Source organism: Phocoena sinus, chromosome 4 (assembly GCF_008692025.1).
Source record: "Phocoena sinus isolate mPhoSin1 chromosome 4, mPhoSin1.pri, whole genome shotgun sequence".
Lineage (NCBI taxonomy): Eukaryota > Metazoa > Chordata > Mammalia > Artiodactyla > Phocoenidae > Phocoena > Phocoena sinus.
Genome location: NC_045766.1, coordinates 54255143 through 54272371, shown reverse-complemented (window position 1 = coordinate 54272371; position 17229 = coordinate 54255143). Strand labels below are relative to the sequence as shown.

Here is a 17229-nt window from a genome sequence, read left to right as displayed (position 1 = left end):
GAAAGGGCATGGTGGTTCCCAGAAAGAACTATGGGACCCAGTGGAGCAGCAGAGGCATCAAGTGAGTTTGGACTGGTTTGTGAGCATGTGTTGAATATCTCCTGGGGACTCTCTAATGCATGTGAGGAGTAATTTGTAGCAATATAAAGTTATATGGAGGAGACAGGAGCAAGAATCAGTGGAATGTGTGTTAGCACTTTGGCTTCTTGCAGTCATTTGTGACAGAGCTTCTAAGATTGACCTCTTATCCAAATTTGGGCACCTCATTTTATCCTGGCAGTGTAGCTCCAAGAAATGACCAGAGGATGCACTTGCAGAAATTGAGAAAATCTTTTAGAATAGTGTGATGACAAAAACTATGGGTGAAGAAAGGAGCAGTAAGTAAGAGTAGCTAATAGAACAAATGAATGGAAGGGGAGCAAATTGAGAAAGAAAAAATATTAGAAGAATTAGAAACCAATGAGATGGATATTATATCTATCCATCTATCTATGTATCTATATTCTGAAGTCTATACATTTTTTTGAAGGAGGCAAGCCCACATTTTCTGTATGTATATATGTTTGCTATTTTCATATTCATGCAATTATTTAAAAAATAATCAATTAAAAATAAAAAATGACAATAATCCATGAATGTTATAAATGAAATAAGATTTTTATAAACTCACACAGTACATCAAAATCAGTTGCCAATACTGGAAAATTATCTTTTTAAATTGATGAAGAACACACACACAAACACACATACACACACACACACACACATCTGTCTCTAGATTCAAGATGACTTTCATAAGTGTAACTGAATTCCTCAAATCTCCAGCTATTCAAGTACCAAAAGATAAGAAAATTCTTGGGATGAAATTCTTCATCATCAGTGTCACCCCCATCAACAAAGGGCATTCAGAGAGTGACTATAAAAATAACTGTTTATATGCATTGTCTGTCCTCTAGAAGTGCTTGCAACATAACATGAAAGTGGAAATGTGAGTGAAATCTTGTGCATTTACATGAGAAACTGAATTAAATCTATAATTATTAGCCATTAGTTTTTGGTGTGTATTTTTGCATCTCAAGAGTATTTGGCAGATGGTAAGTATTTACTAATATTTAATAAATGTAATTAAATGACCAAAAAATTAAATTTGGACAGTTGAGTTTGAATGGACAAAAGGAATTAAGAATTCTGAGGCAGGTCAGCTGCAGAAAGTCCCCATTTTTCCTCTTGGATCACCCCGTTTGACTCTAATTGTACCTTTGTTTGCTGAGACCTAATATACCTGCAGATAATCATGGTTGTTTCCCTAGCCTATTCAGTTAGAGCTTAGCATTTTTATTGTATCTGAATAAGAATACTTATTCCTGTTTTTGTTTTTGTTTTTGTTTTTTGCGGTACGCGGGCCTCTCACTGTTGTGGCCTCTCCCGTTGCGGGGCACAGGCTCCAGACGCCCAGGCTCAGTGGCTATGGCTCACGGACCCGGCCACTCCGCGGCATGTGGGATCTGCCCAGACCGGGACACGAACCTGTGTCCCCTCCATCGGCAGGTGGACTCTCAACCACTGCGTCACCGGGGAAGCCCCTTGTTTTGTTTTTTTAGTGACCCTAGAGATAGTCAAATACTGGAAACCCAAGAATTGAACCTTGGTGGGACCTCAGAGACCCATTTAGTTTAATCATTTCATTTTACAGAGGAAGAAACTGAGGTCCAAAGTGGCAAACTGAATCACTCCGAATCATGCTATTGATTTTTTTCCCCCACTTAGACTCCTCATTTCTCTAAAGAGTTGCTGGTAAAAGATAATCTAGTGTTCCAGGCACTTTGCTGAAAATCCATGTACAAAGTGATTGTCTATGCAACATTCAAAATGGTTAGCTCCAATAAAATTGCCACGTTCATTTATTTAGTTCCAAATCTACTTGTCATTTAGTGTATTCCAAAAGAACTGTCAACAGACTCAGTATAGTTTTATAGTTTGGCAGTTTGTCAATTGACTCGTTCCAGCCTCTTTTTACAACTTGAATTTGCAAATGTTTTCTGACTGACTCACCATTGGGCCCTAGGAGTCTTTTTGCAAACTCTTTACCATCTGGGAAACAACTACTGCCTCACAAACATCCTTCACTGTTTGATTTCCATGCCGATATTGGTTCCAGGGCCAAGGCACATTCAGACCCAAGACTGAATCCATCCTCCTTTTCTGTCAGGATGTCTGTAACTCATCTTACTTTTATATCTCCTCTCAATAGAGCCTAAAGTACCTGACTTCAGGGTGGGTTTATGAGTGAAGCACTGAGAGCAATTAACATTTGAATGAGAGCTACCTGTGGATTCCCCTATTTTAACAGCTGTTAAATGGAATTACTTGTCTGCTTCAAACTCCAGGCTGGTGGGTTGTGTGTAACCATGTGGGAATTACAATGCAATTACTCATGCAAGTGGGGATTAAATGAACTGGATAGCATAAATCAAACTGCAATTTTGCAATCCAGGCAGTAACCCCAATGACTTCTGAGGAAACGCCCATGGTAATGGATCCGTATACAACATGTCAGGAGTATTCCAGGATATTTCAGTATTTATTTGTCCTAGCTCTACTTGCCAAACCAAGAATTGACTGAGATCATCTGGATAATCTAAACCCAAAAGAGCAGAAGCAATTTTTTTCTTTTGAGCTAATACTAATTCCTGTATTTCACATTTGTCGTTCAATTAAATGCTGTCTCAGATGGGTTACCTCATGTCGATGACTTTAGCCAAACCAGCCGTTTGGCCAGACATGCAAGATTTTGTGCAAGATTTCGTGTTATTCTTTATGGCTCTTGTGCAGAACAGACACTTATACTGGGTTGTAAATGGCCAGAGTGAAGAACAAATTAATACGTTAGAGAGACTGTGCTGACTGAACCAAAAATAAAAACTTTGGCGGTTACTCACGGGATGTAAGCAACTTAGAAACCTGATTACCTGTATCTCAAAGTGAAAATTTTTACTTATAAAATCCTGCCTATATTAATCCAAACCACACAGACATTGTCAAAACACACATTTGACCAGCGATATGTATGTGCCCACAAAACATTTGAATTGTCTAGAGGTAACGATGCTCAAATAAGTCAAATACTGAAACCGAAATAATAATATTTAGGATCTTATTTTGCCCCTTTACTAAAAAGTGTTTCAATGTATTCTACCTTTTAATCCTGTAACAACCCACAGAACGCTGCTAGTAATAAACCCTTGTTTACTTGCAAGGCTGAAGCAGAGAAGGTGTGTGACTTGTGGAAGGCCACAGAGCTAGCAGGTTGGTAGAGCCCATATTTACACTGGTAATCTAACTGTCCAAACTTAGTTCTCAATTTTTCTACCCTACATTGCAGTTACATTTTCTCTCTGTGTTTTTTCTTTTCTTGCAGACAAAACATTTGTGAAGCTGACAACTGGAAGGGAAATGTAGATGTACATATATACACCTCAGTAATTGCTTAGTGGTTGCATTCTGTGGCTTCATGTCAGTGGCCTATTGTAATTGTGGCAAGAGTCATGAAAAGCCTGTCTTCATCTGAGCTCTCTCTTATCCCACTGGGCTCACCCTTCTCCTTTTGGGTCTTTTGTTCTGCCTTGGTTTATATCTCTGCTGATTCCTTTAATTGCTGTGTTTGGGCTATGGAGGTTGTTATTTTCAAGAGTTCAATAACAGAATTAATACCCTTGGGGAACAATTTTTTCTTTTTTCTTTTTTTCCCTAAAAATATCAAACAGGCCTATCCCCATCTGTACCACTCATATGTGAATGGCACAAGTTCTATTTAGCAAGATATATATTATGCAAATCATCCAGTGTTACATTTGCCATTAATAGTTTTATTTACTTTTTTGTTTTCGAGTTAAAAAAAAATCAAGTAACTATTCATCATTATCTAGGCATTGAAAAATACTAATGCCTTCTTATTACAGTTACCGACATATAAATTACAGATGAAAGAAATGTAGTTTTTATATTTTATTAGTACTGAAACTTATTTTTGTTTTATTCTGGCATAAAAAATCCATAAATAAAGCATAACTAGCAACTTCTTTGATTTAATTAAAGCTACAGTTTTGTACACAAAACTAATCCATAGCAGAGCCACATAGCTAGATTGTAACAAACATCCAATTGTGGAGTTAATGCAGTGATATTAATGGATTGTTTTACCCACACTATTATTACTTAGAAAATTTCACTCCTGTCACATGTAACCTTCAGTTTAACTAACACTAAATGAATAATGAAAATGAAAGACATTTCTTTATTTAAAATGCAAAATACCTATTAATAAATAAAAACATAAGGTTAGATGTAAAACAATAAAACATTAAATTTAAATTATTAGCAATATGCTGCTGTATATTAATTTCCACAGCAACTTACTAGAAGCTGAATAATGTACCCTAGGAATAACATCACAGGCTTCCTTTGGGCAAAGCCTGAAAACTTTTTCCTACTGGATGTCTGCCAGTGGCGTTAGCTGTCAGAAGAAGGCAAAAGAAATTGATGAGACCGAATTCTGCACTTCATTATATTTGACAAGCGAAGGAAAAAAAAACCTACCTCTCTTTAACCCTTTGATCAGATCATCAAGTTTCTGTAATAATTCTTAGAACATGTAGACTGACTCAAATTAATTTTTAAATAAGAACATAAGGTAGCTGTAGAGCAATTTAGAGATTCTAAAGTGCTTACCAGTGAATTAATTTATCCATTCTCAAAATAACCATTTGAGAAAGGAAGGGCATGTGTTACCTGCTTCTTTTTACAGAATGGGAAATAGAGGCTTAGAGATGTTCACTGATGTTCCCAGAGTGGCATGGTTGGGAAGTGACTGAGGTTGAGTTTGATTGGTTAATCAGCATTTAGAGAGTTTAGTTATTGTCTTGAGATGAAAATTCTAGGCAAATACCTTTGTAAAGTGAAAAGAGTTATGTTTGGAAAAGGAAGGGAAAGAAGTGATCCGGGCCTATGTGGAGAGAGCCACAGTTACTTAAAAATTTAAAAATCCTTGTTGATGGGAAGCTTCGTGGTGGAGCAGTGTCAATATTGGTTCTGCTGCTCCTAAAGCTCTGTTGTAAGGGGAGGGGGTGGAAGAATCTGAACGCTCATCACCACTCCCAGAGGAAGAGATGGGGGGACCTGCTCTGGGCGTGGGCTAATTCTTCTAGGGGTGCTGACTACCCAGGTTCCTACCCTTGATCTCATATAAGGGACAAAATCAGTTGTTTGATGCCTGTTTTGTATAAAAACATAGGTAGCGAATGACTGTTCTCCTCTCATTAAATTACACTGCTGAGGTAGATTGAGTCGCTGCACTTAATTTTCCATGGCTTTTCTATATTATAATGCATCCATGTTCTTTTCCACGTGACTTTGCGGTTCTACCCTACTAAAGAGGGTAGAATATGTTTTCCTGCCTGATCAACGCTGAGCTTGGCCATGTGACTTGTGAAGGCCAGTGGGAGGTTGGTGAAGTGAAAGTGGTCAGTTTGGGGCCAAGGCTTTGAGAAGCATGATGTGTTTCTTCTCATTCTCCTGTGGTCTTGTCCAGTTGCCATGAGCAAAACTAATGGTTAGATACTGGTCCAAGGAGAATGAGAGACACAGGGAGTTGACTTGCACCTAATCTGCTGTCTGGAGCTCAGCCTACGCAATCAGAGCCAATTTATGAAGCCCCAGAAAAATAAATGTTCAGTGTAGGCCACTGAGTTTGCAGTGGTTAGTTTTGTAGTATTAGTGCAGTAATAGTTAGCCATGGTAAACACCAGCCATCTAGTATCCCAAGCCAGAAACCTGGGCATCATAACAGTTGAGTTTTGTTTTTAAGGAAAACTAGGTTATGGTTTTGAAAAAATACATGATTATTGTAAAGAATTTATACAATAAAGAGAAGAACATAAATGAAAGTAAAACATATTTTTAAAAAGAAAAAGGAAGAAAAATGTGTAAGACGCCAACCTCTGGCCCCCCAAGAAATAACCATTTTCTACATTAGGTGAATATCATGTCAGACGTTCATTTTTTTTCCCATAAACATTTTATTTTAGAATAGTTTTAGATCCACAGAAAAAAAAATTGCAAAGACAGTACAGAGAGTTCCTGTATACTCCTCACCGAGTTTCCTCTGTTGCTAATATCTTATGTTACCATGGTACATTGGTCAAAACTAAGGAGCCAACATTAGTATATTACTAAAAACTACACTCTACAATTTATCCAGACTTTACTACTTTCTTCCTAATGTCCTTTGTCAGCAGAAGAGTCCCATCCTGGATATCACATTACATTTAGTTATCATGTGTCCTTAGCCTCCTCTGCTCTGTGACAGTTTCTCAGACTTTCCTTTGTTTTTTTGACCTTAGCAGTTCTGAGGTTTATTGATCAGATATTTTGTAGAATATTCTTCAATTGGGATTGCCTGACCTTTTTCTCAAAATGAATGGATTTTGTCTCTGCTATATCATTACTACACTGTGGTGATTTCTGGAGCTTTGTAGCAATTTTGAAACCAGGAAGCTCTTGTTTCATGAATCAAATTTCTCTTATGATATTAATGGCAGGTTTTGAACATTTTCTTCTTTGTAAAATCTGGCTCCTCTAGGTTTTGTTTGTTTTCCTGCTATTTTTCTTTCACAAAAGAAGCTTTCTTCAGCTGTCTGTTAATCCTTGGTTGTTTGCTCAGCTTTGAAGGTGAAGATAAAAAATCTGTTCAGTTCAGGCAGGGCGGCAGAGTGGGAAGAGTGTGTGTCTGGGCGGAAGAAAGAGGAGGATCTCTGGAGAGGTCTTGAAACCCCAGAAGTGGAGGCCCCAGCCGTGGAGCCCTGCAGTGTATGTGTGGTAACAGCATGTCTGTGCCCCTGTTTGGATGCTGCCACTGTGTCTGGAGCTGAGCAAGAAACAGCTGCCGTTATTTTTTTACATGGCCTTGGAGACACAGGGCACAGCTGCGCTGACGCCCTCTCCACCCTCCGGCTCCCTTACGTCAAGTACACCTGTCCCCATGCGCCTCGGACCCCTGCGACACTCAACATGAAGATGGCGATGCCCTCCTGGTTTGACCTGATGGGGCTGAGTCCAGATGCCCCAGAGGACAAGGCTGGCATTAAGAAGGCAGCAGAGAGCATCAAGGCCTTGATTGAGTATGAGATGAAGAATGGGATCCCTGCCAATCGGATCGTCCTGGGAGGCTTTTCACAGGGTGGAGCCCTGTCCCTCTTCACAGCCCTCACCTGCCCCCACCCTCTGGCTGGCACTGTGGCCTTGTGCTGTTGGCTGCCTCTGCCCCTACCGGGCCTTCCCCCAGGCAGCCAACGGCAGTGCCAAGGACCTGACCACCCTTCAGTGTCATGGGGACCTGGAACCCAGGGTTCCCGTACGGTTTGGGACCCTGACAGCCGAGAAGCTCGGGTCCGTTGTCACAGCCGCCAGGGTCCAGTTCAAGACTTACCCCGGTGTCATGCATAGCTCCTGTCCTCAAGAGATGGCAGCTGCGAAGGAGTTTCTTGAGAAGCTGCTGCCTCCTGGCTACCTGCAGTTGCTGGCCCCCAGCTCGGTCCACCAGCTCGTGGGGGACTCGCCACGCGCCGCAGCATCTTGGACCTGAGCCGGTCAAGCTCCTTTCTCACCCTCCTAGACCCATCCTTTTCCCACAGGCCTCTGGGGCAGGCAGGCCAAGGCTGGGCTAGGCCTTCCTTCCTGGCTTCAGCCGCCTGGCAGTTTGCCGCAGGGGATGGGCTGCTTTCTTATCCATTTCCCTGGAGGGGGGGCCCCCCTGGCAGCAGTATTGGAGGGGCTGTAGGCAGCGGGAGAAAGGGGCCCAGCTGCTGACCCACTCCCTCAGGACCGCACTGCCTAGCCCCGCTTTGGGCCCCCTCCTGTGACCTCAGGCTTTGGCCCCTGGGGCCCTCCCACCTCCCATCCTCTCCCGCCAACTGATTCTGCCCAGATGATAGTGTCTGTCCTGCCTCCGCTCCAGCTGCTTCTCAATCATGACCGTGGCCGTGGCCCGGGCCCGCTTCCGGCTGTGGGCTCCCTGCGCCTGCGCAGGAGTGTGGGTGGCGGGGCGGAGTCCTTCGAGGGGGCCTCCCCTCAGCCGTTCTGACTTGGGGGCTGGACCCTGCCTCCGCTTTACGCTCTGGCCCCGCGGGCCTGGATCCTGAAGGGATACCCTGAGGCTCGAGGTCTACCCCCAGCTGCCTCACCCCACGTTGTCCCCACTCTAGAGCCAGGGGCAGGTGGGGAGGAGTTGTGTCTCCTGTCTCCCTGTAGTTTTGGGTGTTACTCTTGTTGTGTCTGGATTCTGATAAAATTAAAGAAATTGCTTCAAAAAAAAATCTGTTCAGAAACGCTAAATATGTAGCTGAGATTTGTAGGCTCTCAGCTTCATTGTAGGGTGATGTTTCATCTGGGTGGGTGTTGGAGGTGGGTTAGGGAGTACTTTAGAAAATCATGGACATTATTCAAAAATGTCTCCTTTTCATATTGATGAATCTGCTTCTGATCTAAGTGAAGAAGCAGAGAAGGTGTGGGGGAAGATGATGCCATGCTGTCAGGACAAGTTTGAGATCTCAGATTATAGAAAAAAATGTATTCCTATTTGAACAATCACTAGGATTATTCAGACAGTAGGGGTAATTAAAATTTTTTTCTTTCTTTTGCCTCAAGTGTTCAAATAATTTACTTATTTTGGTTCCCAGTCTTCCTGGAACATGTGTTCTTTTACTCTCTGACATCACACTAACCTATGTTTAAATTCTGGCTCTGCCACTTCCTTTATGACCTGGGACAAGGTATTTATCTCTCTCTCTCTGCCTCAGTTTTGACATCTGAAAATGGGGATAATAATAGAATTTACGTTGTACTGAGTTAGTATATTTAAAGTACCAAGAACAATGCCTGAGGGGGCTGGTTCTACATAACTTTTTTTTTTTTTTTTTGGTCTCTTCTTCTCTTCCCTTCTTCCTTTTCCTTCCTTCCTTTCTGGGAAACTTTCTTGGGTTACATTTTAAACTGTCTTTTCTGTATCATTTGTGGAGTTTTCTATTTAGAGCTACCAGCAGTACCCATGTTGGAGGACCTTTGTTCTTCAGGTTTATTAATTTAGTTTTGATTCCTTTAAACCTATCTTTCACATCTGTGTTTGCAATGTTTACACCATGCTCTGTCTCAGTTAATTGACTTTTCCTTGCTGTTTCAAATTTATTTATTTGTTTTCCTGTAAAGAAGTAGTTTTATTTCTGAAGGACTACAATCTCCCTGTGCATGTTACTCTGTTGTTTTAACATCTTTACATTGAGTGGAGCTCTGATGTAACACTCTTATCAAGTTGCTCTATGGCTCAATCGTCCCTTCAGGGAATCTGTTGTGTTCTGAGAGTTATATTTTCTAGGCTGAAAACATTTTTTTGAATTCCGTATTTTTGCTCATCTGCTTTCATCTGTTTGCAAGTGTGCCGTGCCATGTTTTGCATCCTGTGTGGCTCTTTCCAGGTCTTTCCTTTTCTGTGTTCCAGTGTAGAGAGCTTCCTGACTAACCATCTCGCTGTGTATAAAATGTGTGCCCAATGCCACATAACCAAAAAGCTGTAGTTAGAGTGCTGGGTATTCCATTTTGTATTCCATGCATGTCTGAGGGCGTGATGGTGGGCGTAGGGCCTTGGGGGACTGCAGAGCTGTACTTAGTTAAAACATCCAGTATCTGTGATTATGCCTGAGATTTGTTAAATGCCCTCTTTAAGGCTCTGTGGTACTTTGTTGAGGGGTATGTTCTGTGGAGGGACCTTAGCGTTCATATCATTCTTCCATTCAGGAAACTTCACTTCTGTAAAACAGTCAGGAGTTGTTTTATGTTTCAGATTACTCAACTGGTTGGCCTCCTGCCAGAGTTGGGACTAAATAGTGAGAATAACCATTATTTATTTTATCTTTCTGATTGATATGTATCAGCATTTGGGGGCAGGATAGGAGCCTTTGTGTATTTGCTTTTTGTTCTACTCCAGGAATTTTGGTTTTTCTCTTTGGCTGCTGCCCTTTGAGTTGTAGGGCATTGGGCTGTTTTCCTTCCCATGTTTGTCTGCTAATTTATTTTATGTATATGCATTTGTATATTTCCACATATATTTATATATACATGTACACAATACATAATGATACTATATATACATATAATGAGAGAGAGGTGAAGAATATGAATGAGTTTTTGATGATCTGCTTCCATTTGTTAGGTATTTGGAAATGGAGATTCTGTGAGGTAATTTGACCCAACCATTTAAATCAGAAGCCCTTATGAGCACTATTTTTGATTCACCTTTTTCTCTCAGCACTCGTATCAAAGCAACTAACATTTTTAAAAAACTTACTTTTACCTCTTAAATATGTCCTAAACCCATCCACTTTTCTCCAACTTCACTGTCATTATCTTAGTTTCGCTCTCGTCTCTCTCCCAAATTAGCAAAACAGGCTTTTAACACTGCACTGCTTCAGTATGGCTTCTGCCCAGCCCATTCCCCACAAATACCTCTCTCCAATCCATTCCCCACAATAGATGATTTCTATAAAACAAAAATCTGCATATGCAGTTCTCCTGTTTAAAGTTCTCAGTGGCTCTTGTTTTGCCCTCAGGAGACACACCAGATTTCTTGATATGGTTTATAATGTCTTGCATACCCTTTCTCCTGTTCATGTCACCAGTTTTATCAATTACAAATTCCCAGCACCACCACCACCACTACCAATATCCCATGGCTCTTGCTCATGCCATTACCTTCCCCTGCCTGGACTCCTCATGCCAACATCCTTGTTCCTTTGATTAGCTAACTCCTTCTCAGCCTTCAGGACTCACTTCTCCCAGGAAGCCTTTATGATCAACCAAATATGGACCAGAAACCTTCCGTGTGCTCCCACAGCATCCCGTGTGCTTTCCAATAAAAGCAGAAATTACATAGTATGTATCTCTTAACACTGTCTGATTTGGCCATATGCATGGCTTTCGTATTATTAGTGTGTTAGTGAGATGCCTCAGGGAAACATTTTTAAGGTTTAAATTTTATTCTCTTTGTTTATTTGCATTTTTAAAATCAGATTCCCTGAACATATATTGCTTTTTAAGGAGGAAGAAAAATATTGAAATTGTTTTAAAGGTGTTCCACAGAGTTTAATGACACATAATCTAGTCTAAGAATGTCAAATCACGATGATGAAAGAGGGCTTTTCCATCAAGACAAGACAGCTACAAATAGTGTCCATCAAAAGATGGCTAAACAGAATTATAGGTGGGTTGTATTGAAGTGAGAAACTGAATAATTAGGGTCATGTTTAGGGATATGTTTATGTTAGTAGACAGAAATAGAAAAAGTGAATTTATAGCCTAGGAAAGTACAAAGGACGGTAGGGTCCTCAAATTCAATTCCTTTATGTCAGATGAATTCTTATTGTTATGTTATCAAGTGAATAGAGACCAGGGATGTTGCTGAACATCTGGCAATACACATGACAGCCCTGTGACAAAGACTTATAGCCAGGCCAAAATGTCAATAGTGCTGAATTTGACAGACCTTCCTGTTAAACTAAGGCATTAAGATTCTTGAGAAGGACAAAAGAAATACTTCTTAGTGGAACAGTACAGGCTTTCTAAAAATTGTTTGTGGTTTGTTTCTTTATTATTGTTTTACATTGCTTTCTGCTTTGGTTGAGCTAAATCGAGCTTCTGAAACTTAAAATAACGCAAGGCTTTATGTTTTCATATTGCTACTTTTGTATCACCATAGTAGCATTTGATTTTTTGCCAACCCTATAAGTCTTATCAAAATGCTTTCTCACATTTCAATATAGAAACACTAAATTTGGCTGTAATGATTATATTTTGAGAATGGGCTTTGAAACAAAGGGTAAGTTGAAGGGACCATTAAAGTTATGCTTGTTGTAGATGTGTGCCACAAATTGGGGTCTTCATTTATGAACAGCCAAAACTAGTTTTTAGATTCCTATACCCATTCCATTTTTCATTATTTTTGGCATGAAAAAGTTTATAAGGGAAATTGGAGAATGTTTTAGAGGCAGTCACGATGGCAAGAAGCCCAGGATTTGTGGTGGTTAATTTATGATGGCAGAGGTCACCAAAAGATGACAATCATGCATGGTGACCCCTTTGGCTGGGACAAGAGTCGCTTTCATCTGCAGTCACTCTCTGGGGGTAGGATAGGGAATTCCGCATAAAATCATACAAATTATTTAAAATTTGTTTGTCCTTTTTAAAAATATCTTTATTGGAGTATAATTGCTTTACAATGTTGTGTTGTTTCTGCCGTACAACAAAGTGAATCAGCTATGTGTATACATATAATCCCCATATCCCCACCCTCTTGAGCCTCCCTCCCACTCTCCCTATCCCAGCCCTCTAGGTCGTCACAAAGCATCGAGCTGATCTCCCTGTGCTATGCAGCAGCTTCGCACTAGCCATCCCTTTTGTTTCTGCTTTTCATATGAAAAAATCTTAGGATTTGTCACATTTGGGGCCAGCATGTATATCCTTATATTTTCTTTATCAGGTCATCTTGGCCAGAGAAATATTTCTTTCTAAGGATTTTAGTTAAAGTCATATAAATTTTAATTGCAAATCAGTAATATATAAAAAAAAACTTTTCTGAATAATATGTAGTTTTTTAACTGATTAGGAATTTTAAGTATGTCAAAAATATTGCACTAATAGGCTTGCTGCTGAATGTTTGTGTTCCCCCCAAATTTGTATGTTGACATCCTAACCTCCAATGTGATGGTATCAGGAGGTGGGGCCTTCCAGAGGTAACTAGGTCATGAGAGTGGAGCCCTCACAAATGGGATTAGTGCCCTTATAGAAAGACATGAGAGAGCTTGCTTCTTCTCTCTCTCTCACTGCTCTATGTCACGTGAGGACTCATCAAGAAGATGACCATCTGCGAACCAGGAAGTGGACTCTTACTGGAAAGCAAATCTGCTGGCACCTTGAGCCTGGACTTTCCAGCTTCCAGAACTGGGAGAAATAAATTTCTGTTATTTAAGCCACCCAACCTATGGTATTCTATTATAGCAGCCCAAAAAGCTGAAGAAATGATTATAGAAGATAGCAAAACAAAATTAAAACTTTTATTAAATGCTAAGGAATAAGTTACGCATTCTGACTGAAGGCAGAAGGTTAAATATCTACTAGGAACATCAGCTTTCATGCATGGGACAAAAGAATTTGGGACAAAATCGTCAAAAGACAGTCTAAGCTCATTTTTGAAAAATCCAAATCTGGGAGTTGTATAAAAAAAGAGCTGGGTAATTTTTTGCTTTACCTGTAAAAAGGATTTAGTGTAGAGAAAGCAGTATTTTCTCACTGACAAATAGTAATGGATGGGTAGTGTGTGTGTTAAAATATACATATAATTATTAAATAATTACATGAGTATCTGTTAAAGGTACAGTCCAACTTATCAAGATTAGTTAACGTGTGTGTCAGGAAGGTGGGAATTTCCCCCTTCCCTTCTTGATTCTTTTGGCTGGTCTAATAGTTAAATTGACACAAGACAGACGAACAAGAGAAAAAAAAATTAATTTGTACATATGGAGGTCTCATGGAAATGAGACTTAAGAAGTAGCCAAAGCAGGCAGCTTTTATACTTTTTAGACAGAAACAGTAAATTTGTGAGGAATTGACAAGACACAGAAACTTAGGCTTGGGTGCTTAATTAGTGAAGAATCTAAGCAGAGTTTGGGCTAGGGGTAGTAAATTAGTGAGGAAGTAACAGGGTTTGTTTATACAGGCTTCTTGGTCCTGAATTCCCTGTCTCTAGTGATGAGGCTGTATCTTTACCTCCTGGTACAGTGAGGGTACGTTTCACATGGGAGATTTATTTCAAGGAAACAGAGGAAGATTAGAGTTCCCTTCTTACAATGGCTGTTTCCCATGTAACTCTAATTCAAAATAATCAATATGCCACTGAGGCATAATTTGAGGTGGGCTGCCCTGACCCCCAATATATGCAAGTTACCAGGCTATGGAGCAGAGAAGACACGAAGATGAGTAAGACATATTCCCAGATCAGCTCTGTAAGAATTTATATCAAATAAAGGAGATACATATACGTGAAAATGCATCAACAACTTGGGAAGTAATTGTAAATGGGATAAGATGGTTTTTTGTTTTTTGTTTTTTTAAACTTGAATTGCCTTTAGAAGCAATAAGCTTCAATGTAAGTTAAAATCACTGTATGTCAATTGGCTTTACTTCCGGAGGGCACAGAACCTCCCTGGCCTTAGTTTTTATAGTTTTAAAATTGAAATAAAAATGCCTTCTGTAGATGACTTACAGGATATTTGGCAGAGTCAAAGAAAATAGCATAGGTGAACCAGTTTATAAACTTCTGAGTTCTATTGATGTAAGTGATCTTTGTGGTATGAAGAACTAAACTCGAACCCATTTTGCCTCTGTCTTTAAATGAGTCTCAGTAAATTGAAAATGCTTTATCTTCCCAAATCCCTCGATTATAATTTACATATTATATTTCTTAATGTATTCCTTAATGATGTAAAAGATGTAATTTCATAAAATAGGGTTCAGTTTGTCTAGGTTCAGTACACCGAGGTTCAGAATTTACTTTCTGAGTAATCTATTTCAATCAGTTTAATAAAGGTTAAAAAAAAAAGAATTAGTCTTGCTTTAAGACACGCATATACTATGTCAGAGTTAGCCTTATTCTAAGTCAGGCAAAGATAATCAAATTACTGATTTACAAATTTCTTAATTAAATCTCCCAAACGAATCCCTCAAGTTAAATGAACTGACCTTGTGTAAACACAGTAACCTATAAAAAGACTCATCACAGTTGTCTCTTTGTGAAACATACAGTGAGGTCAGACCATGATTGTCCCAACTTCAGCTCTTTAAGGGTGGAAGCCATGACAATGAGAACCAGACAGCCTCCCATGCCTTGGAGGAGTGGAAGTCATTTACCTGTCAGTCCCTATTAAACCTGGGACACCCTCCTGCCTTGCCAACATTCTGAAGACCAAGATAGTCCCATTCTTACTTAGGTGAGGGTGTGGGCATCGGATCTGCACAGGTCTCATGCTTTGGCTTGCTGCCGCAAGCAAGACCTCTCCTCTTAAGCAGCTTAGCTTTCCTCCATTTGTGATCCTGGTGCTTAAGATGTTATTTCCTTGCTTAGTCAAACAGGACAGGAATTATTTGTCATAAAAGACAATGATCGTGTTTCATTTTTTAGTCCCAAGAAAACCTGCTAAGACTAAAAGCCTGTGCCTTATACAAGAAAAAATCTTAACCCAAGAGGAAAGCTACTCTTGGTTTTGAACGTCTCCATTCTCTCTGCTCAAAGGAGAAACAAGGGTGCCATCATATTTTATACCACACTACTGAACTATTAGGTTTTTCCTGCCGTTTCCTACTTTTGCTTTTTATTGAAATATATATACATATGTATAATGAATATACATTGGTATATATATATATATATATATATTCTCATGCCTCTTTGAGGTATGATGTTTCAGAGATTAGCATATACATATAGCTCATTAAGCTGAATAAATGTGGATTCAGATGAAGAATCATTTGCGTTCCTGGAAGCCCGTCCCTTAGAAGCAGGTGCACAACACATGATGAAGAGAAAATGTAATTGTGATGAGAGGATTGTAGCAGCAGCACGCTAGCTTTTTGACTCATCTGCAGTTGCACCTGTGTGTTTGTAGCTTTTATTTTCGATCTAGGAACTATTCCTTTTCACAGGAGCTGGGTGAGTTTTTAGGAAGGATTGATTACAAAGGAAAAGGTTAATGTGAGGCTATGATAATAATAGAAGTGAAATAAAATGCACTTGAAGAGGTTTTAAGATATATCTCACAGGAAGTTTTCAATAATAACAACGTAGCCAATGATATGATTGTAATAAGAAGCATTGGCTTGAGTGTTGGAGGGCATCAATCACCTGCGTCGTTTTGTAAATTGACTAATTTCTCAGAATCTCAGGTCTTTGCAGTTCATCTGATCCCATTAAGGTCCCTTCTTGTTTTAAAATGCTATGAGCTTGAGCTTATGGCAAAGTTCATAGAGCAGGCCCAATTAAGTAGGCAGTGAACTTCCTCACAAATTGAAAGCAATTGGAGGAAGCAGAACTGCAAATGTTAGCCATTATGCGGAAAGAAGATACTTTGTAAAAAACGAAATAATTATGGAACTGAGGGCCTAAGAAAATTGAAGATATACTTGGGATTCAAATTTACACTTCAGGGCAAAATAACAGTCTTTCAAAAGACAGCAACGGGAAGCAAGTTCTGAGGGAGCGCCAAATAAGGCTCTCCGATCCAAAGTGTTTTCCCCATTACTTATCCTTAAAGCTTTATTCTTTTAGATCTTGGAAAGCGGCTATCTTTCTTTAACTTCTCTTAAAACCTTTAAGTGAAAGGAAGCACAGCATGAGCGATTCAGCGAATTCATAGGTTGACATCTAACACTTCGGGGGATTATGTCATGGTTAGCTGAGAATATACCTGGGTTAGAGTAGATGTCTGGAAGAGAAGATTCCTCTGGGAAGGAGAGGTCTCCAGAGGAAGGAAGGGGTGCTCATGGGGCAAGACCTCAGGGGAAGCTGAATTTGCTTTTTGCTTTGTATACGGGGGCGGGGCGGCTGGGGAGAAAGTACTGATTGATCTATCAAAACAAAAACACCACAACTTGAATCCTTCAAGGTGGAATAAAGTACAAATGAAAAGTATAAAAATACTAAAAGTAGTACAAATGAAGATATGTATAGGACTTTTTTTTTTTTTAATTAGGAGGAAACTTGCAACAGCCGAGAACTACAAGACAGTAGAAATGTTGAGAAATTTTGTTTGTATATGCTTTCGACGTGATCAGATTAAGAGTGTCACCAAGCACTGACATGCGTGCACCTCCCCCTCCTGAGAAGTGCTGAAATACCAGGCAGTGGGCAGAGGAAATCTGGACAAACTCCTCCGATGAGACCTAGATGGACCAGGTTAGGGCAGACTGTGGAACAGGGCTTCACAGAATTTATGTTCATTATCCATTGTAAGAAAGCAGCATTTAAGAGACCAGACTGAGAGGGAGAGAGAAACGGAAAGATGATTCAGAATGAAATGAAAATTCAAAATAATAATATTTGGATATTTTTTCAGTTACCTGGGGTATTCTGTTGAC

At 39.8% G+C, this 17229-nt stretch overlaps 1 protein-coding gene across 1 annotated transcript in view; it reads left to right on the top strand.

Annotated features, from left to right (window-relative positions):
* LOC116752614 (acyl-protein thioesterase 2-like) overlaps positions 1-7639 on the top strand; it is a 38499-nt gene extending 30860 nt beyond the window's left edge. The window contains 3 exon segments of the mRNA XM_032629393.1: positions 3222-3306; positions 6719-7320; positions 7322-7639. Coding sequence (XP_032485284.1) covers positions 3222-3306; positions 6719-7320; positions 7322-7639 — 1005 coding nt within the window.
* Positions 7640-17229: the final 9590 nt, after the last annotated feature.